Here is a 22,573-nt window from a genome sequence, read left to right on the forward strand (position 1 = left end):
CTTTGGTTCGCTCTTACAACAGTGATGTAATGTGATCAGCTGCCTTACACTCCAGCCCAGCCCATGAGGTACTGTACTCTTGAACTATGAGCCAAACTAGGCCTGTTCTTCCTGATGTGCTTGCTCCAGTCTTGTCCTCCAGGGATTAGCCCTACCCTCCTTTGTTTTGTAGTTACCAGGGAGAAGCCGACTGCTACGGTAATGGAAGGGCTGTGCTCCAGGCCTTCTTTCCTATACCCCATAGCAGAGGGACAGCATGAGCCCAGCCTGGAACTCTTCCTGTGGCTCCTGTTCTCTGCTCCACAACCTAATTTCCTTGCTTATCTTTTGCCTTCTAAGTGTCCCCTTGCTTCAAGCTTCTCCCTCCCATTTGTCCTGCTCTGTGGAACCTACCAGACTTTTCTAGAGTATAGAGCTGCGACCACACTTGTACTGGAAACCTTCACAGTGAGATCCTAATGAGACCTCCAGGGCCTCACGTCCAGCTCTGTTTCCTCAGTTCACAGTTTTGCCCCCCTCCCCCATCTTTTATTAGTGTGAAAACTAACCTTGTCATGGAACTTGCTCTCTTCCTATTTTATCATTTCCATGGCTCTTGTCATGGCACTATCTTACAGTCCCTCGGCACTTTCATACAGCATTGTCCAGAAGTGAGGTTAACACTGGAAACAGCACTGCATAACAACAGATATGACCACACCCCACCAAGTAGACCAATGTAATCTGCTAAGGACCTTGGGGCTGGCATCCTCTGTTCCCTTGCTGTGACTGAATTTGGCATTGGAGGTATTTTCCACTGTTCCTCTTCCCACCCTCCCTAATCCTGCCTCTTCTACAGTGAAGACCTCCTGGGGGTCACAGGGACAGAGGAGAGAAGACAATAGCTGTGGCTTGCAGATTTCTAGAACATCACCAATCTTGTGAGCATTGCGGGAACAGCTGCCGAGATGTTGCAAGCTGAGGGCAGAAGGGCAGTAGACCTTTACAAAGCCACTTAAAAGCAAGCAAACACCTTCCACTGCAGCATCTATATTTCCTCAGCCTTGTAACCATTCACATAATAAGCCTCTAGCATTTGAGCGAACTGAGGCTAATTGCTTGGATTTCACAGCTCACTCTTCCTCCTTGTAATATGTCTAGAAGCTCTTGTAATTCCTCAGTTTTTAGCATGATAAACAAAGGCACAAAAGAAGCCTTAAAGAGTTGTGAGCATGGACTGGGGATGTAACTTTGTGGTACACTTGTCTAGCATATGCAAAGCTCTAGGTTTAAACCCCAGTACCATCAACAAAACAAAGCCACAAAAGAATTATGTGCAATGGGGAGTGTTCTTATCAGTCTTTTAATCCATGTATTATTTTAAGTTAAACAGCTAGTATATATTTCATTAAAATGAGCAACACGGTGACTTTAAAACAATCTGGTCAAGATGGTCAGAAGACCCGGAACAGCCACTGGAACATAATGTAAGTCATGAAGCTGAGTAACACATGTGACTTACATGTTCCAAACTTAAAAGCTAAAGACTGGCAAAACCAATTCGAATCATATGAAAAATTAACTCACTAAATTAACCAAATGTTTTATGAATTCTAATATGGAATTCATATAAAAGTTAATATTTGATCTATGTTTTATTACTAAGCTTGTGCATTTCTTTTTTTTTTAATTTTTAATGACAGAAACAAAAATATACCTAAAAGCAAGCTTCTGGAAAAACCATTTGTTCTTCCCTGTCTTGTATGCCTCCTTAAACTTGACCTTAGCCTCCCGCCCATTGCGTTTTAATGCTGGGTCTCTGAACACATTCTTGTCTTGTCCACGGGGATATCCACAGAGTACCTTGTGGGCATGAGGTGGCTGTAATTATAATCTTTCACAAAGGACTCCATCTTGGATCTCTTGGTGATTTTCTTCTTGCCCATGGCAGCTGTCACTTTTCGGGAATAGCGGTCAGTTCTAACCACCAGGGCACGGCTGTGAGAGTGGTCGGAGGTTGCCATCAATGTTCTTCACAACGACAGCTTTGTGTCCGGAGGGTTTATGTAGCATCCAGCTAGGAAAAGCATCACTTTCCCAGGATTCATGAACTTGCCCATATCAACAGCAAGCAGCCAGCACTCAGCAGAAAGGAAAAATGTACACTAGCCTGTGCGTTTTGAAAGTGCATAACAGTACATGTGGGTATAAGCAAATTTAGCTACTGGGATGGGGTTGTAGTTCAGTTGGTAGGTAGGTGGTCTTCAACATACAAAACCCTGGGGTCAGTTACCAGCATTACATAAACCAGGCATGGTGGTGATTACCTGTAATCCCAGCCCTTGGGAAGCTGAGGGAGGAGGATATGAGGTTCAAAGTCCTTCCTGTCTATATAGGGAGGTAGCCGGGGCCACATGAGCTAGCTTTATTTGATTGGATCTCTGAGGGTTAGTAATTTTTTTTATGTTGAATGATATGTGAGTGCATTAGTGAAGTGCCCAAGGAGGCCAGAAGACAAAATTGAATCCCCTGGGGCTGGAGCTGCAGGGTTTATGAGCCACCTCATGTAGGTCCTGGGAAGTCACCTCCAGTCCTTAGCAAGAACAACAGGTACTATCACCCTCTGAGCCATGTCATGGCCCTGAGGTTTCTCATCTTCATTCTGAAGGTGAGAACTGGCAGCAATTATAGTAATTCTCATCCAAAATCAAATTCAGAAGTCAATTTTGCCTTTGAACCAAACTTTCTCTCTTACATTCCTTTTTAAATAATCCTAGCATTTAGGGGGTGGAAACAGAATGACTAGGATTCAAGGACAGACAGCCTCAGATACCTCAGGAGAGTAGGGCCAGCCCTGGTGACTTGAGACCTCATTACAGATCCTAACAACAGTACAAAAGCACATTGGCACTGTCACAAATAGGTTCCAAGGCTCATTACGCCAGTGCAAAAGGGAAATTTTCCATCAGAATTCACCTACAACATCACATTTCTGCCAAATCTTCTGTTTGGTTAGATTCTATGGAATTAGCTTTGATTCTAAAAATGTTGTTGGAAGAAGTTTGATGTACTATGAATGGAAATGTCTCACTTCTCTCTAGTTTCTCTGTCAGGCAATAATATTGTTTCTATTCTTGAATTATTCAGTGCTTTACTGACTCAAATAAGTAAGAAAGGAGGTAAAGAGTTCACTCACTCTGGAACCTTAAAAGGCACGCCTACACCCAAACACCCTAGCACTGGGGAGGTGGGGCAGGACAATCAGAAGTTTAAGGTCATCCTCAGCCAGATTTTGAGGTTACTTTGGGATATATAAAACCCTGTGTGCCCACCTTCCCAACTGTTCACGTCAAAACACAACTGGACCCAATCAGCTGACAGGGAAAGAGGATCCCAGTTCAAGATCTCACCACAGGAGGCAGGCACAGAGGTCCAAGGTTAGACAGAGGCACACATGGAGACTACTCTGAAGTCTCAAAGAAATGTTAAGAGCAGCAGACAGTCCTCCTGGCTATCGAAGCTGCTTCCAAGTGGGCCTGGAACAACCTGGGACCTGAGAAGGCACACAGGAGTCACACAGGTCCTAACTGTATTTTCCTCTCTTCCTTCTTCCGTTCAACTGAGCATTTTAGATTAGAGTAGCAGGTGGTGGCCAGAAGGTGAAATATGATCTGTGAGTGCCGGCTTTTAGTATGCTGAGCCAGCATTGCATTCCATGCCAGTCTGGGTTATAGAGACGAGATACTGTACAAAAAGAATAGAGTTGGGCTCAGATCACTTGGGAGAGAGCACTTGCCTGACTTTATCCTCACCTGGGCTCTATCCTCACCACCACACAAACCTCAGTTGACAGCAGCCTGGGGCCTCACTGCGTACCTGGGGCCTCACTGCGTACCGCTCAACATACTCAGCACAGTGCAGAGTGCGTGTTCATAAACCAGGGTAGGGTAGGGTAGGGTGGGGTAGAGTGCGGTGTGGTCTGGACCTTGGTTCCCGCCCAGGTCCTCAAGACATTTCCGCCAGACTCTGAGCTTGCCTCCACAAGCGTCTGCGCGTGCGCATCCCACAACTAAGCGCGCGGCTGCCAGCTGCTTCCGGCGGGCCCTTGGCAGCCTTCGGTTCCTTCACACATCCTCTCAGGAGCCTCAGCTGGGTTCCGCCTCCGCGGGAAGCCGGCACTTGAACAGCGGACTGGAAGAAGCCGGAGAGGCTGTCTGGACGCGACAGCCAGGGAGAGAGAGGATGTAGCATCCACACCCTACGCATGCGTGTCATCATCACATGACAGGGGCGGTGCCCGCGTGGGCGGGTGCGAAGTCCCGGCTAGGGTCGGGCTTGCTACGGCGAGACCTGCGGTGGTGACGGTAGTATGGCCGCACTTTATGGTGGCGTGGAAGGGTGAGCGCTGGACCGGCCGGAGGCTGTCCGTTCGGGAGCGGCGGGTCAGGGGGCGGCGGTCCACACCTTGCTTGGTGCCTTTGTGCTCCATGGCGCGACCACGCCCCTCCAGGCTACCACCTTTCTGCCACAGGGCTCTTGTGTTAACCTGGAGAGTTGTGCAGAGCTGGGGGTTCAGGTGGAAAGTTGCTGGTCGCGGGTGGACGTGGGAAAGAGGCGGAAGCCGAGCCTGAGATTTATGCCCAAGGAACCCGGGAGTTAAGAAGCTGTCACCAGAGCACTGTCTTGTCTTGGTGCTCGGGACCCACTGCTGTTGGTCCCAAAGGCCTTGGTTCCTATATTCTCCTGCTCAGAAGCTGGTCCGTTTGACTTTGGGAAGTAGCTCTACTAAGCATGGCTTTGGGTGAGACGTCTGTCCTCTCTGGGCTTCAGTTGCCACATATGTAGGGTGAGCAAGATGGTGGTTTATCCGCTACCCTGCGCATGACAAGCATTTTGTGGATCTGGGTGTGTCAAATCAGGACATAATAGGGAGACTTGGTATCCTAGTCGCTCACTGCTGATTTACCCGAAAGTCTCCTTCCCGTGAATTGCTAAAGTGAATGACTTCTGGCTTTATTTTTGACACCTTACAAGGAAAAACCCTCAGCACAGTGTAGGAGTTTGCACTTAGCCTTGTTACAGTCATATGGAAGGTAGAACTGAGTTTTCTTAGTTTGTCAAGAAGTTAATTTGGATTTTTAGTCTGCTGTCTCATGCATTAATATCCCCTTGGAACTTGATGTACTCTTTGAGTTGGATCAAGTCTTTATTGTCTATTACAAGAAGTATTGATCAGTAGGACATCATCCCACCACGTATCACCCTTCTTCTAAACTACCACTTACCCCAGGGATTTAACTCAGGAGGGTTTAGTTGCTGAAGGCAGTATGAGTTTCCTGTCTGGTGATCATTTCTTTCTTTTTTTTTTTTAACCTCCACCCCCACCCCCACCCTGGTGATCATTTCTTACAGGTGTCTTGAAGACCCTGGTGTCAGAAGATAGGACCTCAAAGTAGCCCTTACCTGTTGTTAGAGATCTGCTTTTTCCCTCGGATGTATTTTCCATAAGTCATTCCGGCCATGCTCTGTATAGGTTAGGAAGATAGGTTGGAGCCAGTGGAACTCATAATGAGAAGCTAAACAATTTAATACACTCTTGATTCAGAGCAGTCTTTGCTAAATAGGGGCTTACTAATGTATGGAGAAGCCCTACATGAGACAAATTGCAAAGTCCCGGTGATAGTAAGCGGGATCTTGCAGAGGAAGTAGGGCCTACCAGGCAATACGAGCAGAGTGTAGCAGGCACTAAACAGGTAGCTTTGGGAGTAGAGGTTGAGTTTGCTGAAGCTGTCTTTGCCCTAGACTCTTGTAAGAGACTACTATGCAAGTTTGGCTCTGTCTGGAGTTCTATCAGGACTGAGTGCCCTCTTGTGTTTTGTAGGGGAGGCACACGGTCCAAAGTCCTTTTACTTTCTGAGGATGGGCAGATCCTGGCAGAAGCAGATGGACTGAGCACAAATCACTGGGTAAAAAAGCCATCCTTTGGGGACCAGAGAACTTGGCCTTCATGTAAAGTTCAACTCCTATAGAGGTGGCGGCTGGGCCTCTTAGTAGCTGATAGGGGCAGCAGAGATCCTGCAAGCCTTTCTAACTCCTCCTTCCCACTTGGGGCCAGCTGATTGGCACAGGTACCTGTGTGGAGAGGATCAATGAGATGGTGGACAGGGCTAAACGGAAGGCTGGAGTGGATCCTCTGGTACCCCTTCGAAGCCTGGTGAGTCAGCTGGAGCCTGGGCCATCAGCAGGTGGCCAGTATAACTAGAGAAAATGTCTCTAGGGCCAGAGCCTTTGCTCTTGTCCATTTTTGTGGTTTCAGTAATAATCTATAAGCCGAGAGTGTATTTTAAGAGGATAAGGCTCTAGAGACCTTGATTTGAATCTCAGCTTTGCCACTCAACTTAGTGGCCCTTAAAATCAGTCACCTTCTCTAAGCCTGTTTCCTCTTCTTGCAAATGCAGGTACTAAGGTTGTCGGGAAACTGAGATAATGTGATTCGAGCACCCTGGAGCCTGAAGGGCTCTGTAAATGTTAGCTCTTTCCCCTCCCAGGTTGCTGTGGCTCTGCCCACTTAACTTATAGCAAGGGAGCTATACAGGCATAGCAGACCCCATGTATGTGAAGCCAAGCTGTTTCCTTCGTATCCCCTCACCTTGTTCTTTTGTCTGTGTCTTCTTTCCTCCACCCTTTCCTAGGCTAGGCTGTTCCTGCAGGATTGACCTCCTAAGGGCTTATTGTGGGTGAAAGGGCTAGATTGGGTGAGCCAAGTATGACCAGATGGGTGTTAGAAGAGAGCTGGTCTGGGGCTGTTTCCTCCTTTCCTTGTTCAGCTTTTCTTTCTCCCTTGTGGCCTAGGGCTTGTCCCTGAGTGGTGGGGAGCAGGAGGATGCAGTGAGGCTCCTGATGGAGGAGTTGAGGGACCGATTTCCCTACCTGAGTGAAAGTTACTTCATCACCACTGATGCAGCAGGTTCCATCGCCACAGCTACACCGGATGGTGAGGATGTGAAGGGAGGAATGAGGTTGAGAATGAGCTCTCTTCTGGGGAAAGCCCCTTTCCTATGGCTGGCAAAACTTACTAACATCTGGAAGGCAGCAGTTGTTATTCTCTCCCAGCTACCCTTTCCTGGGCATAATAATGCCCTACAAAGGGACAGAGGAGGAAGAGGGGCAGGAAAAGTGCATGTGAAGCAAGGGAGTGGAATCTCTGTGGGGCAGAAACTGGGGTTACTGAGTAGAAAGTGTGGGACTCTGTGATATCCTAGTGTGCTGGTATATAACTGAGTCTCACCAGGCCTGTCAGTGCACACCTTTACTCTAATGCTCAGGAGAAGATGCAGGCAGATTACTGAAAGTTCAAGGCCAGCCTGTTCTACATAAATAAGTCCTAGGTCAGCCAGGGCTACCTTATGAGATCATCTCAAAAATGAAACTGGCCTATGCTCTGGTTTGAGTTTTCCCATCTTTGAAAAGTTGTGGGAGGGCTTTACTTTCCTCATGCAGGAGTGGAGGGTCGACATCTATATGATTTATGGTGCTAATAGTCACTGTAAGAACAGGGTCTGCCATAATCTCTGGCATTAGGTACTCAGTAAAGCCAAGATCATTTGAAGTCTTGGCTGGCTGGGAGCCATGTTCTCTTGAGTTGATGCAGACTTGTTCGTCCTCTATCCCCTAGACAGGAAGCAAGTGGGCTATTTGTTCTAGGAGGTTGGGTGGTGATTCCTCCACTGTGGGGTTGGTTTCTGTCCTATTTTTCGCAGTGGGAAGCTGCTGCTCTATTCGTGCCCTTGGCCACACTGAGCCCCCGTGCCCTCTTCCCAGGTGGGATTGTGCTCATCTCTGGAACAGGCTCCAACTGTAGGCTTATCAACCCTGATGGCTCTGAGAGTGGCTGTGGTGGCTGGGGCCACATGATGGGAGACGAGGGATCAGGTGAGTACACACAGGGCCTACCTTCTTGGTCTCTAAACCTAAACAGGAATCCCTAAATAGCTCCTAAACCTGTTGCAGAGTACAGGATATTGGGAGAATCATAAAGATACCATCTTGCTCCTTAGTAGCCTCTCCTGACTAGGGAGTACGTCATGGCATGGTGGTGTGGCCTACCTCTGTTGATTTTTGGAGACCCAAGAAAAAAATTGAAACTGAAGGTTAAGGCCCTAGCTGCCCAGAAACTCCCTGCTAATGGGAAAGGGGTCTGGGGTCTGGAAACACTTCTCACTCACACTACTTTTGGGGCAGCATGTATACATTTCTTTGGTGACTGTGTGACAGCTCACCACCCTTGACTTTGAATGGGAGCCAGCATGACAAGTTCACTTATTCAGTCTTCCTACAGCTTTCCCTTGTCTGGGTCTGTCAAACAGTTGGTCAAAAGCCTCCTTCCCCTACTGGGAACCACTGACCGACTGATCAGTGACTTCTAACTGGTCTTGAGCTGAGAGCCTTTCTTGGTGAGGAGACTGCCTCTGGGATTGGCTGTCTTCTTCGCCTTCTGCTCCTGGCAGCCTACTGGATTGCACACCAAGCTGTGAAAATTGTGTTTGACTCCATTGACAACCTGGAAGCAGCTCCTCATGATATTGGCCATGTCAAGCAGGCCATGTTCAACTACTTCCAGGTACGTCCTACCTACAGTCACATACACCCCGGGAAGGACACTGGAGTCTCTGATGGAGAGGCTGCAGGGGAGGAGGATAAAGGTCTCCAAGTGGGTCAGAACAGCAGGGTGAAGTGTAGGTCAGAACAGGATCTAGGGTGGGCAGTGTGTGCAAACCAGTGTGACTGCCGCTTCATCTTAGAAATTTTAGTCATTTTTGCAAACATTTAAGCAAAGCCAAATGAGAAAAAATATTAAAACACAGTAGTTTCTGTAGATGCTGACATTTATCTCATTCTCACTAAAATGTACTCAGGAGAATCTCTGTTCTTGGGGACTCAGAAGGTCACATGTGTTAGGTTGGTGGTAGAAGAGGACGGTTTGGGAGATGAATCAATCTCCTGGTTACATCACTTCCCAGAACCTTTGGTCTGCTACTTTGAACAGACACTGCATGGGAGCCCTGCTCTTTAACTGAAGCAATCTTTTCAATGAATTTGATCTTGAGGAAAACTACTCAGCTGAGAAATCTCGTTTCCTTACGTTTTAAAGCTACAAAGAAGAAAAGGCCTGGCAGTGGGCCCACGCCTTTAGCTGGAAGGCAGCTGTCTGAGCCCCAGGACAGCTAAGGCTACACAGAGGAGTGTCTCAAAAAGCAAACAACCCCCAATTATTGTGGTCATTTCAGTAGTCACTCTAGGAAGGTCACTCTGGGTGACAGACTAGGGATTTTCTATTGACTGCTTGTGTCTCCTCCGTTTCTCAGGTGCCAGATCGGCTAGGAATCCTCACTCACTTGTATAGGGACTTTGATAAGTCCAAGTTTGCTGGATTTTGTCAGAAAATTGCAGAAGGTACTGTAGGTGCTGGCTCGTATGTAACTTGGTTCCCCAAAAGCATGTCTAATGGGAGGGTATAACACAGTTAAGCAATTAAGGCTGGCCTGTGTGCTGGTGGCTGTCTCAATAGGTAACCTGGAGTCTGTGGCTCTATTTGGTGTGACAGATAGGGCCAGGACTTAGACAGCACTAGATTCCTGTGTTCCTCTCCCTGGTGGCCATGTGGCTGGTGTAGTCTGCATGCCGGGGTTTGAGAACCCACTGTCCTTTGGATAAATTCACAGAAGCAGGGGTTGGGAAGCTCAGGCAGCTCATTTTGGCTTTGGGAGGAGCCTGCATGTTGGCATCTTGTGAGACTTGCTCCTTTTTAACTTGGATTCCTTAGGCCAGGGCAGCTTACATGTTTTATTTCTGGACTGAGGTTCAAAACACCAGGCTGGGTGAGGCTGGACAGCAGCACAGGGCTGAGAGTCAGGAGTTGCCTCAGATAGGGTACCTTGTCCAGAGAGCTGATAGTTCTTGGGGACAAATGCAGTAACATGATTTAATAGTTCACTGGACTCTAGTTCTACTACTAGCATTGGCACTGGAAGGAGAGGTACTGGAATGGTGGGCAGAGGCTTGCTTACCAATGTGGGCACCCATCCTAACATTAACTTGGCCTGTGCTTGCTGCCTTACCTCAGGAAGAGTGGCTAAAGTAGGCTGCTTCCTGGAGTCTCCAGCCCCTTTCTCTTTCCTGCCCCAGGTGCACAGCAGGGAGACCCTCTTTCCAGGTTCATCTTCAGAAAGGCTGGGGAGATGCTGGGCAGACACGTTGTGGCAGTATTGCCAGAGATTGACCCAGTGAGTTGATGCAGGACACAAAGGGGGTCTGAATGAGGTCTGAGCCTAGGGTGGTGAGACTGTCCCATCAAGTTCTATGTGCTTTGGTACCTCTGTATATGTAGAAACTGGCTTCATATGGTGCTGTCTTCTAGTTTCTACATCCTTCTAACTATTCCTTTCTTCTCTTCCTTGCCTTTCATGACTCATGTTTTCTTGCCTTTTTCCCTCCTCGGGTCCACCTTCTGTTTGACACTGGCGAGAAGGGTTAAGATCAGCCTGCAGTGAACCATTTTGTTTTCCCAGGTTTTGTTCCAAGGGGAGCTTGGCCTCCCCATTCTGTGTGTGGGCTCAGTGTGGAAGAGCTGGGAGCTACTGAAGGAAGGTAAGTCTGGGTGGGTATGGGTGAAGACAAAGGATGCAACTGGAAAAGAAGGTGAAGGGGGCCTTTCTGTTATTCCAAGCCCTGTGACTTCCTCCTGGGGTGTGTGCTTGCTAAGCCTGTGCTCCACTATAGCTCCAGCTTTTGAGCCCCTGAAAAGATATTCTTTTCCAAATGACATTAATCACTTTTTAAGGTTTACCTTTACGTGGATGTTTTTGTCAATATATATGTCTGTGCATATGGGCATGCAGTGCCCACGGAGGCAGAAAAGGGTGTGAGATCCTCTGGAACTTGAGTTACAGATGATTGTGAGCCACCATGTGGGTGCTGGGTACTGAACCCTTGTTCTCTGAAGAGCAGCAAATGTCCTTAACCATGGAGACATCTCTTCATCCCCTTAAAGCTCAGACCAGTGTAATAACCTATGGTTGCACTCTTAGTCACCATTCTGGCCAGAAATTTAGCTTGACAGTCTTAGTTCAGCCTGTTGTAGGGTTTCCATTAGATTCTCTAAAATAGCTCAAGGGTCTCCACTAGATTCTTGCACCATGAAGTTGTGGGTATTGCAAGCTCCAGAGTTGAGGAATGCAGGTGCCTTTGGGCTGCAGGTTCCAGGACCCATAGCATCCTGGTGCTTCTGTGATGGCTGGCATATGGCTTGGCATCTGCACTGAAGCTGGTCTTCTCTCTGCATTCTTCACTCCAGGCTTTCTCCTGGCACTGACGCAGGGCCGAGAGCAACAGGCACAGAACTCCTTCTCCAGTTTCACCCTGATGAAGTTGAGGCACTCTTCTGCACTGGGAGGGGCCAGCCTGGGGGCCAGGCACATTGGACACCACCTTCCCATGGACTACAGCGTCAATGCCATTGCCTTCTATTCCTATACCTTCTAGGGGCTGCCCCTCTTCCCATTCAGCCAACACTGAGTGTTGGGAGATTTCTCTTTTTTAAAAACACATGAGAAAATAAATGCACTTTACTCCCTCCCCAGCAGGGTGTTATCCTCAACACATTGCTGTACATGTCCTCAGCACCTCCAGCAGGGTGACCTAGCAAGCTCTCAGTTTAAAGACCCACTCCAGGGGCTTGCAAGCACCCACCAGGCTCTTAGGCACATAATAGCCCAACCCTTCCCATTTCTACACTATATGCTTTGGCTGTCTGAAGCTGGGACCCAAGTTTCCTCTTGGCAGTTATGATTCCTCACGACAGAACTAAGTGTGTCTATGCCTACCTCCTAGGGACTGACCCGAGATCTATCATACCCTCTCCCAAGGTTCCCAATAGGATTTGGGAGACAGTACAATCCTAGTCTCAATTTTGACTTAATTGTATTTGGTAGCTGTAGATACATGGGGCATTTTTTTTTTTTCTTGTGCAGATGAATCCCTGAGGGCCAAGTAGGCACTGCTTAACTCAGTGGCCTGCCTACTTCTGACTGCTCCTCACCTGGCTCTGGTTATAGTGGGGCACTTCTCTCTCAGACCTTTATATCTGGGCAGCCATTGCTGCCAGCCCTGGTGGAGAATCTTTCCTCTGGAGTGAATCCTTCCAGGAAATACTCCTGCCCAGAGACAGGTTTCTTCTTCATTCCCAGATCCTGCTGGCTGCTGATTGATTAACCTGGTATGGATGTGCAACAATGCTAGTGTTTTAACCTCTGGGTTTTTTTCCCCTGTCTCCAACACACAAGTGTCCATAAGGCATAGCCAGGAAGGTGCCACCTCAGCAAGTGTGAGTTTTTAAAACAGCTGCCATTTGATTTATAGAGCAAAAATCTTTATGTAACTTTTTTCAATTTTTGTGGTTTTAGGGGCATGTTCTTTTAGGGTTTTTTTTGTTTTTGTTTTTGTCTTTGCAAATTTTATGTTTGGATATTTTACCTCCAAATGTACTGTGTGTGTGCTGAGAAAAATCAGATCCTCTGTCTGGGACTGAAGTTTCAGGTGGTTGTAGCTTCAATGTGGGTACTAGGAATGGAGCCAGGAACCTGTTAAGAGTAGCCAGTGCTCTTAATTACTGAGCCATCTCTCCAGCCTTTTAAAAAAAGGTTCTAAAATACCTGTTCCTGGAGCAACAAGGTTTTAAACACTTGCAACAGGAACCAAAGTCCAGAGTCTGGACCTAGGTTTACTGGAGTTGTCAGGCAGCTGGAGCATCATCATGTGATCTACTGGCTCTGCCTTCTCCACGTTGGCCCTCTTCCTCCTGTGTGCGCCTCCACCTTACCTTCTTACCCTCATGTGTCCAGCAGAGTCTGTACAGCTCTTAGTACCCACAGACATGATTAGAAAGTTCAGCAATCTTAACACTGATGATTTCATAAGTTGTGCTTGTTACTAACCGGCCTCAGGAACTTCTGGCCTGCAGTAGACAGAGGTTCACAGGAAGCTGTACTGGCTGAGGTTCCTAAGAGGCACAGCATCTCCTAAGTCCTGTGTGTACTTAGCCAAAGTGGAGGTAGAGAGCCATGCTTAAGGGACTCTGACAAAATGTTGAGAATACTCAACAGGAAACTGCTCCACAGTGAAAGAACGCCTTTAAAAAAAAAAAAAAAAAAAAAAAAACCCAAGACAAAACAACAAAAAGCCCAAACCAACCCCCCCCACACACCTGCAAACCCAAACAATAACAAAAAACCCAGCCAAATTAAAGAGACCACTAAGTGTTTAACTCTGACATGAGACATCCAGAAAAAATGCACTAGCCATATCAGGGCCCTGATGTGAAAGAGCTTACTGAGAAAGATGAATATGGTGGTTCACTCAGTGACTTGGACAGTAAGTCTCACGATTTATATGGTAGGCTTCATTAGTGAACAACTACCCTAGCTCAAAGCTGTGTTTTGTTTTGAGGGCCCTGTTTCCACCTTTCGAGCATTAGTTTATTTTTATTAACTTATTTATAGACGGAGTCTTGCTATATAGACCTGGCTGGTCTGAACTCTTATGTTGGCCTCAAACTAGTGTTCTGCCTATCTCTGCCTCCCAAGTCCTGGGATTAAGGATGTGTACCACCCACATCTGGCTGTTTTTTGAAGGATCACAATCAGGACAAAATTCTCCATATGTGTTTGAGGAATGAGACATTTACTGCTTTATAGGAAATATATTTTATACTCAAGGGACGCAGTTTGCTATTGGAACACTTTCTCAGCTATGCATGAAATCTTCCATTTAGTCCTCAGGTTAAATATTATATTTATACATCATATCTTAAGGTATTAGGACAGCCTGGTGAGCCACACCTACAATGTCAGCACTGGAGAGGCTGAAGTAGGGGATCAGAGGTTCAAGTCTAGTCCACCAGAAGACTGACTCAAAACAAGTATTTTTTAATAGCCTTGCCTAGGGTTAAGATATTAACCTCAGTGGTAGAATGCTTGCCTAGCTGTGTGAGGTTCTGAGTTTGATCCTAAGAACTTCCAAGTTTTTTCCTTTAGAGCATCAAGTAGCCTAGAATGTTTATTCATTTTAAAGAAAAAAAATTAAATTTGGGGAGAAGAGCTCAGCAAATCTTCCATTTAAATTATAAGTAATAAAATGTAGGGAGGTTTTTACATTAAAAAAGAAAAGATATATGTGTCCTTGAATTCCCTCCTGTTCCCCAAAGACAGGAAGTGTGGCTTCTAAGCTTGATACTCTGAAGAAAGCAGTGTCTAATGTCCTAGTCTAATGTTCTGGGTCCAGCAGTGGGTTAGGTGACAGACAGAGGCCAGGTAGTATGCAGTCAGCTTTATTGTTTGCTTGAATAGATTCCTGCTCTGTTCCTATTACCACCCATAGTGCTGTGTGGGAGGAAAAAAACCTCACCTTCCAGATTGTAACTGCTGTCTGGTGACACCCTCAGGGTAGTAGGATGGGCTTTAGTGGGTGCTCATACCCACTTCTCAGCCATCTCAGCACTGACAATCCTAGGAGCAACAAGTCTCATGGCAATCGTGGACACAATCGGTCAGGGTCCCTGCTTCACATATCAGCATCCTACTCTCTCTGCTTAGCAAACGGATGCTCTTTACCCATTTTCCCAGAGGAGAATGGCTGGGCTGTGCTTTTCCATCAGGTAGGTACTTCTAGTAAAATTTGTCAGGCTCCTGAGTTCCCATCCTTGGCATCCTGTAAATCAAGACCTTTACTGAAGAGGCCTGTCCCCTCTGGCAATAGGGGACAAACTCAGAAGGCCAGGCAGTTACATGCTCATTGCCACAGTCCCAATCAAGAGGTCTACTCTGGCTTCCCCTCTTTCCCAGCTCCTTGAGAGTGTTGGTGATAACTCAGGGCTGTTTAACCACACCTTCGTCTCTCTAAAAACAAAACCTTGACATAACAATAACCTGGAAAATACTTAGTTCACCAAAACCATTTATTTTTAAGCCATGGTTAACCTTACAATCTTAATGAAGCAATCATAGGTCATGTGACTTTGGAAATAGGAATGCTACCCCAGTCTCAGCCTTTAGCAGGCCTGGAATACAGCTTGGTGTAGTGCTTGCATAGCACATGTGAGGGCCTGGGTTCAATAAAAAAGACCCAATCTTCTGAGTATCTTCTGGCTTGTTTATATGATAACCTCAAGTCAGGTACACTACAGATAGAAACTGGTCCTGACCCTGAGCTACAGTACCAAGGCTTTGGCTACCTCAGATTTGTGATGCAGTCCAAAATTCATGAAGAGGCACCCCCCCCCCCAAGTTAATAAGGTCAAATAATCACAGAACTCAGTCTCTAATAAATGGATACTGTGACCAGCCAGACTAGCAACTATTTAGAATGCTTTCTATTGCTGTATAAGAATTTATATAGCAATTTGAGTTTGAGAATTCCAAAAACAACCTAAAACTCATAATTGGGGCTGAGTCTGTAGTCTAGGGTACAACTGTGCTTCCTCACAACATTGGACGGTAGAAGAGTTGGGTCACAGGAATAAGTCTTTCCATAAATTACTAAGAACCAGTTCATTGGCTGCATCCCAAGCCTACAGTACCTTGCCTCTGAGGTGGACTCAACACACCAGCCCTTGAATTCCAGGTATACCCAACAGCACACACCCCTGAAACCAGGCTAGAAAATGACATCCAAATAAAAGAGCCAGCACAGGGAGGGAGGCCAGCCTCTTGGACCACTCCTAGCAGCTTAGCTTCCAAAGAGCAAAACTTAAGGATGGAACAAAGACACCTCAGGCTTGCATAAGCTTCCCAGACGGGTACTCAGAGAAAGGTGCACTATGGAGACAAAGATTCTCAAGGATCTTCCTGCAATCCTGATAAATTTTGATCTCATGGAGACTACAAGAGAATCTTTTTGAATGTCCTACCCATACCCTCCCTTTCTTCTTATAAGAGGTGACAAGCCAAGCTAAAAGCTTAAGCAGGAATAAAGTCCTTTCAGAAGGAGTTCCTAGTTTCATTCTCTCTTGATGGCGAGGTTTTGGGAATTGATACAAGTTCCCTGAGCTGCTAAGATGTGACATGAGTGGGAGGCCACTTTCACAAGATGCCATCTTATGAGACTCAAACAGGAAAAAGAGGGACTTTTTTAACTGCTGGGACTGTGTTCAAATCAAGGGAGGGTTGAGAACAGCTAAAGGGTAGGACTAACCTGGCACAAGTGAGACTCTGGGTTCTATCCATGGCACCAAGACAAAATGGAAACTCAGCAAACCAGTCCATTTGAAAAGGGGAACAACTTTCCAGACCGCAGTCCTTTCCTTCCAGTCTCTGCCCATATCTACATGCTGATCTGACGGACTACTGGAAGCTGCATGATCTTTCCAGACCTATCATACAGCACAGTGATAGCCACACAGAAGTCACAGCACTATCAATCCTCCCAAGTCCCTTGTCCTTGGAGTATGATCAGGACAGGACACTTGTTCTTTCACCCTCAGACACGACCACCTCACCTCTACTCATAGCAGCAGCTCTTGGTAAGATTCAGTTCCACAGAGTATCAACAAAAACCTTAGTGAGTGACAAGTAGAACTAAGAGTGCACCAGACAGGACCATGAGGAAACTAGAGAGGTTGGTCTGTGGAAGCAGTAACACCTAGTAACAGCTTCATGTACACAGAAAGCCCGGTCTTGTGCACTTGGGTGGGGCCGCGCAGCAGCTCAGTTTCTGGGAATCACTCTGGAAGGCATAAGAAACACCCAAACTGAACTAAGCAGCTTGCTAGTGTCTGGAAACATGTATTTCCTTGAAAAAAAAAAAAAAAAGCAGAAAATTTAAGGGAATTAAGACATCATAAGAATCAGATACTGAAGGGACTTAGGAAAACAAAACTGTCCAAAAAGATTCAAGATGTAATTAACACAGCTAAAGGCCCATTGCAGACTTTGACTAATAGTGTCTTTTAGAGCTGAGGGGGAAAGGAGCCAGAAGCAGCCCCTATGAAGATCATGAAGGCAAAGCAACCCAGATGAGTGACAGCAGCTATACACTGAGGACAGGACAGCAGTCACTAAATGAGTCACCATCAAGCCCTGCTTTCCTGATGTACAACTCACATCCATCCAAAGTTACATTCATCCAAGAACTTTCAAATCTGTTTTCTCTTGAGTTCAGGACAGGAGACAAGAGCTTTATGGGCCACTGGTATCCCAGTTCATCATGGAAATGTCAGGGGATGGGGAGCTGAGTGCTGTATCTGGTTTGTATCTCCTGTTTTTCCCTCTACTACCCAGCTGCAAACTCCTTAAACTCTCCAGGTACCCTGCTCCTGGTAGGTACACAGCAGGGAAAATTATTTCTTAAATACTGTTTTTCTTGGTCAGCTTATTTTGCTAAAATGCAGACAACATTCCTTACAAGGGAAAAACAACTGCAGTTCCTTAACTCCAAAGAGCTCATCAAAAATAAAGTAAAATTGGAAACTGCTCTGAGCAAGTCAGCACAAGAGAAGAGCCATGCTCAGGCTTGGAGAGTAGTACCTCGCACATTAGTTACTCAGTCACAATATCCAGTTAAGCCACCTTCCCAACCCAACCCGCCCTGGCTGCACACCCTTGCCACCCCCCTTCAGCTCCGCCTTTTTGTGCATTGCTGGCCCCAGGTACGGGGACAAGACAAGTCCTTCTGGAAGCTTCCAACAGCTCAGTACTTCACTCCTGGAATAAACTCCTTGGCATCTGGATTCAGGTTACTTTTGCTCTGAAATAAGAACCAAGAGAAAACATGCCAGGCATGGTGGTACACGCCTTGGGTGGTACACACCTTTAATCACAGTACTTAGGAGGCAGAGGCAAGTGGGTGTCTGTGACCGCCCTCCCCATGCTAATGGCTGTCTTTGTGCTTTCATGTTAAAGTGCACTTTAAAACTTACTTCTAAGCTAGGGATGTAACTAACTGATGGAGTACATGTCTAGCATATACAAGACTCAACTCTCCAGTCCTGCAGGTAGAGAGAGAGGAAGGAGGAGAGGGACAGGGATTAAAAAAAATCATTTGTAGGGTTGGGGATTTAGCTCAGTGGTAGAGCGCTTGCCTAGCAAGCGCAAGGCCCTGGGTTTGGTCCCCAGCTCCAAAAAAGAAAAAAAAAAAAAAAAAAAGAAGAAGAAGAAGAAAAAAAAAAGAAAAAAAAGAAGAAGAAGAAGAAGAAAAAAAAAAGAAAAAAAAATCATTTGTTTTTGAAGTTCTGAGGACTGAACCCAGTGTCTGAAAGAAGGAAGAGTAGTAATACCCTAGGCTATAACTGAATTGTTCTCAGAGGCTCTTCCTTCATGTGCTCCATTTCATTACAGGATATCCCTGAATGTGTAAATGATATTCATTCCAAATAGCACTTCAAGCCACTGAACATGGTAAAAAAAAAAAATAATCCTCAAAGCTAGCTTGGATATCAGAACCTGTTTTCCTCATTTTTCTGTGCCGGTTGGTGCACTTGTAAACAGCCTAAGTCTTGGCTCACTGCAGGGCACAGCCACTTACAAGCTATATAGGAACATAACTCTTTGAATAGTACTCAAAGTGCCACATCAAAACAAGGCAAGGAACTCACTTCCCTGATTTAACTGACATGCAAACTGGCCTGCCGGGTATGTTCCTTCTAATAGAAACAGCTTTCCTAGCAGAGAAAGAGAGAGTACATAGATACAGAAGTCAAAGAGAAAAAAGTATCAAGTAGTCTACTGGAGCCCAATTCAGGCTTCTAACCTTTATCCCCAGTGTAGAGCATCAGGTAAATGAAGGCTGATGACTACAGTTTCACAGAGCTTGGGGGTCATTTAAGGGGTTGAAGGCATGGCAACTCATAGGCTCCAGAGACTTGATGTAGGGTATAGAACCACACAGAGCATCTATGCCTTTAAATACCATATTCTTTTCAGGATGTTACAGGTGGAACTAGTAAAGGCTCTTACCAAAATGTCTTCAGATTCATGACTGTCACCAACTGATAGTCCATTTAACTGCTGCTGTAAGTGTCCCACAGCCTGAGGCAGGTCTCGTGCTGGGATGAACCAGTCCTGGTCCTCTTCATCCAGCATCTCCTGGAAGCATCGGTCCAAGAAGTCTTGCTCCTGCAGCTCTTCCTCCACCTGCCAACAAAGGGGAAAGCTCAGAGGTGCTGTCCCAGAGGATGATCTTCCAGAGTCCTCAGCCCTTCCCTCCAGATGGGCGGGAGCTAATGATGCTTCTAATGACTACTGTGGTTTAAATGAGAAACATTCCCAATTGGCTCATGTTTCTGCATACTTGGTCCCTAGTTGGTGGTGCTGTTTAGGGACATCACAGAACCTGTATGCAGGGTGAAGCCGTGATGGAGAAAGTATGTCACTGGAGGCAGGCTTTGAGATTTACAGCCTTACCCAATGTCTTGTTCTCTCTACTTCCAATTAGTAGATAACATGTGATCAGCCAGCTTCTTGCTCCTGTTGCAATGCCTGTTTGTTGCCATGCCTTCTCAGATATGATGGGCTGACTGTATCCCTATAGAACTGTAAGTTAAAATAAACCCTTTTCTCCAAGTTGCTTTTGGTCATGGAATCACAAAAACCATAAAGAAAACATGATATTAGTTATTCAAAATGGCAGAAACTTGAGGTCTTCACAGATCTTTATGGGACACTTTTTATTATTACTTTTGATTCTCGCTCTTATTTTTTTTTTCTTTTTTTCTTCGGAGCTGGGGACTGAACCCAGGGCCTTGCGCTTCCTAGGCAAGCGCTCTACCACTGAGCTAAATCCCCAACCCCTTGCTCTTATTTTTTTATTCTCTACTTTTATGGTGGTGTGGAAGAATCTTTTTATACCTTGTATTCTTTCCTTGACCTTGTTAAAAACTTTCTTTCTAGCCAGACTTTGTGGCACCTGTTATTCCAGCACTCTGGAAGCAGAGACAGGTGGGTCTCTGTAAGTTCAAGGCCAGCCTAGTCTATGTTCTAGACCAGCCAGGGCCACATAGTGAGACCCTGATTCAAAAAACAAAATAAAATTCCTAAATTCTCTACTTTACAGGGAACATGCAAAAGACAAAGTATGTAACTGGTCTGCAACTAGTATTCTGAAACTTAATAAAAAACATTAGCTCTTGATTTACTTTTCTAATAATAAGAACCCCAAGGCAGAAAAATACTTTCAGAATCTTAGATTCAAAGGATACTTTCTGGCGCATCACCAGAAATGTATGTCACAGTATAGTAGCCTCTCAAAACAAGAACACTGAATATTTAAATTACTCTGTACTTCTTAAACATTGTTACAAACTGAAGCAAAGAGATCTAGTATTTTTCAATCTTTTGCAGATAGTGTTTACTCAGTAGATTTCGGTGACTTCATGAGCCACTCCACACTTGCCAAACCTCTTTTCCATTTCCCGCTGGGTAATAGTTCCCAGCTCATTGACTCCACAAGATAGATCAAACATCAACAACAATCACTCAGTTGTGAATCATAGGCTCAGAAAAAGTTACTAATAACAAATTTTTAACTTTCTTTTTTAGACAAAGTTTCATATATCACAAGGTGGCCTTGAACTCTCTTGTAGCTAAGGCTGGCCTTGAACTTCTGACCCTCCAAAGTGCTGGGATCATAGGCATGTTCTACTACCCAACCTAAGAAAAGCAAATTAAATTAATAATTGCCAAAATATTTTTAAATCTCATAAATTCTATAGTTATGAAGATCTTAAATAATTACAATAAAGTATTTTTAAGTCATAGCTTTGTGTTTGAAATGTCTGATATTTTTGAACTCACACTGACCATCCTGTCTCAGCCTACCAGGTCTTAGGACCAGAGCTATAAGCTGCCACATTTCTGCTCTCCTTTCTCTTACATATTTCCTTGCTCAAATATTTTACCATAGCTGTTTCATTTAGGACCTTGCCATGTACATATTTCTCTTATTATAGCATTTTCTTTGCATAAGAGTTGGGAAATTAGCACTAAGAACATAAAAAAGAAAAAAGAAAAACAAACAAAAGACCCTGAGCATCAACTCTGAGGCATGAATGAGAATTACTTCCTGCTCACGGGGAAATGATAGGAGCTTAAGAAAAAAATCCCCGTCAGAGAACATGAATGTAAAAAACCCCTAGCAACAACTGAGCAGTTTCCTCTTCTGACACTCTATGTCATGTCTTGCCACTGGCAACACCTCCAAGTTGCAGAGAATTGCTGTTTGCCTCCTGCTTAGCAGAACTGAGTCCCTTTTCTTTTTAATATTAAAATTATCGGAGTATGAATATAACTCATTCACAAATATAACTAATGTGTTTCTTACAAGAATTCTTCCCTTTCCTGAGTTATCCTTCTTCTAAAATATTATCTTTAACTGGGAGGGGGAGTAAGTGCACACTGGTACAGGTAAATAAGAAGGCCAGAAGAAAAGCACTGGATACACTGCAGCTGGAGTTACACATGGTTGTGGGCTGCCATTTAGGTGCTGGAAACCAAGCACTCTTAATTGTCGAGTTATCTCTTCAGCTCCTTGAGTTACACTTCCTGAGATCACATTTGTTGTCTGAGTGAGGGTCTCATATATCTGTGGATGGACTCAAACTCAATGTGAAGAAGCTGACCTCCAACTGTTCTTGACTCTGTAGTACATAATCATATATTGCTTGCTGAGATCTCAAATGGTATTTCCTTGTTTAGGACCTAGCAGTTTTCTCCTCAAGATGACATTCCAATCTGATTCTACAAGCCTCATACTTGTTCATCTTTTTCTTTTCTTTTTTTGAGACAAATCCTTGAACTCCTGAACTCCTACCTTGCAAGTGTTGAGATTACAGGCATGCACCACCATGACCATCTTTCAAAGAACACCGCCTCCCCCGACACACGCACACACAAAAGATCAATAATGGGGCTGGAGAAATGGCTCAGTAGGTGAAGTGCTTACGGCACAAACATGAAGGCCTGAGTTTGGAGCCTCAGCATTCATGTTTTATGTGTGTACCTGTAATCTTAGCGTCCAGAGGCAGAAACTGAAGAAGTCATGCATAAGTGCATGTGAATGTGTACCTTCTGCTCCAACCAATGGCAACACTAGGATTAGGGACTATAGACTTAAAAGGTTTTATTATGTTTATTTACTTATTTATTGTGGAAGTCAGATGACAACTTGTAGAGGTTTGTTCTCTTTTCAGTGTGTGGGTCACGGAGATTAAACTCAGGTTTGTAAAGCATTGTAGCAATTGTCAACTGAGCCATCTCACAGGCCCCATGAAATCTGAGTTGAATCTTAGGGTAAAGAACCTGTAGCCTGCCTGGAAACCTAGATAAAGTATCTTCTTGCCTTATCAATTTTAATATGACTTTCCAGAATGATACACAAGAGGGCAAGCATGTCAGTAAAGTGTTGTAGTAGACAATGAGCAGATGAGAGGACAGGGGAAAACTCCACACAAGCAGCAGAGACAGTGAAGGATCACCATCCTTCCCGTGAGCGAGGATCCGCCACTCCTGTGGAGTGCTTTCCAGTCAGCTGCACTGCTTTGACTTCCACT

The 22,573-nt window shown here is 45.4% G+C and overlaps 2 protein-coding genes and 1 pseudogene across 10 annotated transcripts in view; 1 reads left to right on the plus strand and 2 right to left on the minus strand.

Moving 5' to 3' along the window:
* Positions 1-1,309: 1,309 nt before the first annotated feature.
* Positions 1,310-2,194, minus strand: LOC147994931 (large ribosomal subunit protein eL27 pseudogene; annotated as a pseudogene). The gene has a single exon (XR_015686729.1). The product of XR_015686729.1 is annotated as a large ribosomal subunit protein eL27 pseudogene (transcript).
* A 2,117-nt stretch (positions 2,195-4,311) lies between these two features.
* Positions 4,312-11,635, plus strand: Nagk (N-acetylglucosamine kinase). Of its 8 annotated transcripts, none has more exons than NM_001037768.1 (10): positions 4,312-4,377; positions 5,861-5,945; positions 6,095-6,193; positions 6,832-6,973; positions 7,801-7,911; positions 8,487-8,599; positions 9,345-9,432; positions 10,165-10,262; positions 10,548-10,626; positions 11,333-11,635. In NM_001037768.1, exons 1-10 carry the CDS (start codon positions 4,349-4,351, stop codon positions 11,518-11,520), a joined length of 1,032 nt encoding a protein of 343 aa, NP_001032857.1. In that variant the 5' UTR covers positions 4,312-4,348; the 3' UTR covers positions 11,521-11,635. The 8 variants fall into 8 exon arrangements, 4 of the variants coding, with proteins under 4 accessions (NP_001032857.1, XP_087512821.1, XP_087512822.1 ...); XR_015685433.1 differs by having other exon boundaries at positions 4,317-4,377; positions 8,307-8,599; positions 11,333-11,617; XR_015685435.1 differs by having other exon boundaries at positions 4,317-4,377; positions 8,318-8,599; positions 11,333-11,617.
* Positions 11,636-14,971: 3,336 nt separating this feature from the next.
* Positions 14,972-22,573, minus strand: part of Paip2b (poly(A) binding protein interacting protein 2B) — a 31,031-nt gene continuing 23,429 nt past the window's right edge. Inside the window, 2 exon segments of the mRNA NM_001399545.1 lie at positions 14,972-17,775; positions 18,984-19,160. Coding sequence (NP_001386474.1) covers positions 17,719-17,775; positions 18,984-19,160 — 234 coding nt within the window. The 3' untranslated portion in view covers positions 14,972-17,718.

This window comes from Rattus norvegicus, chromosome 4 (genome assembly GCF_021556685.1).
Source record: "Rattus norvegicus strain SHRSP/BbbUtx chromosome 4, alternate assembly SHRSP_T2T, whole genome shotgun sequence".
Lineage (NCBI taxonomy): Eukaryota > Metazoa > Chordata > Mammalia > Rodentia > Muridae > Rattus > Rattus norvegicus.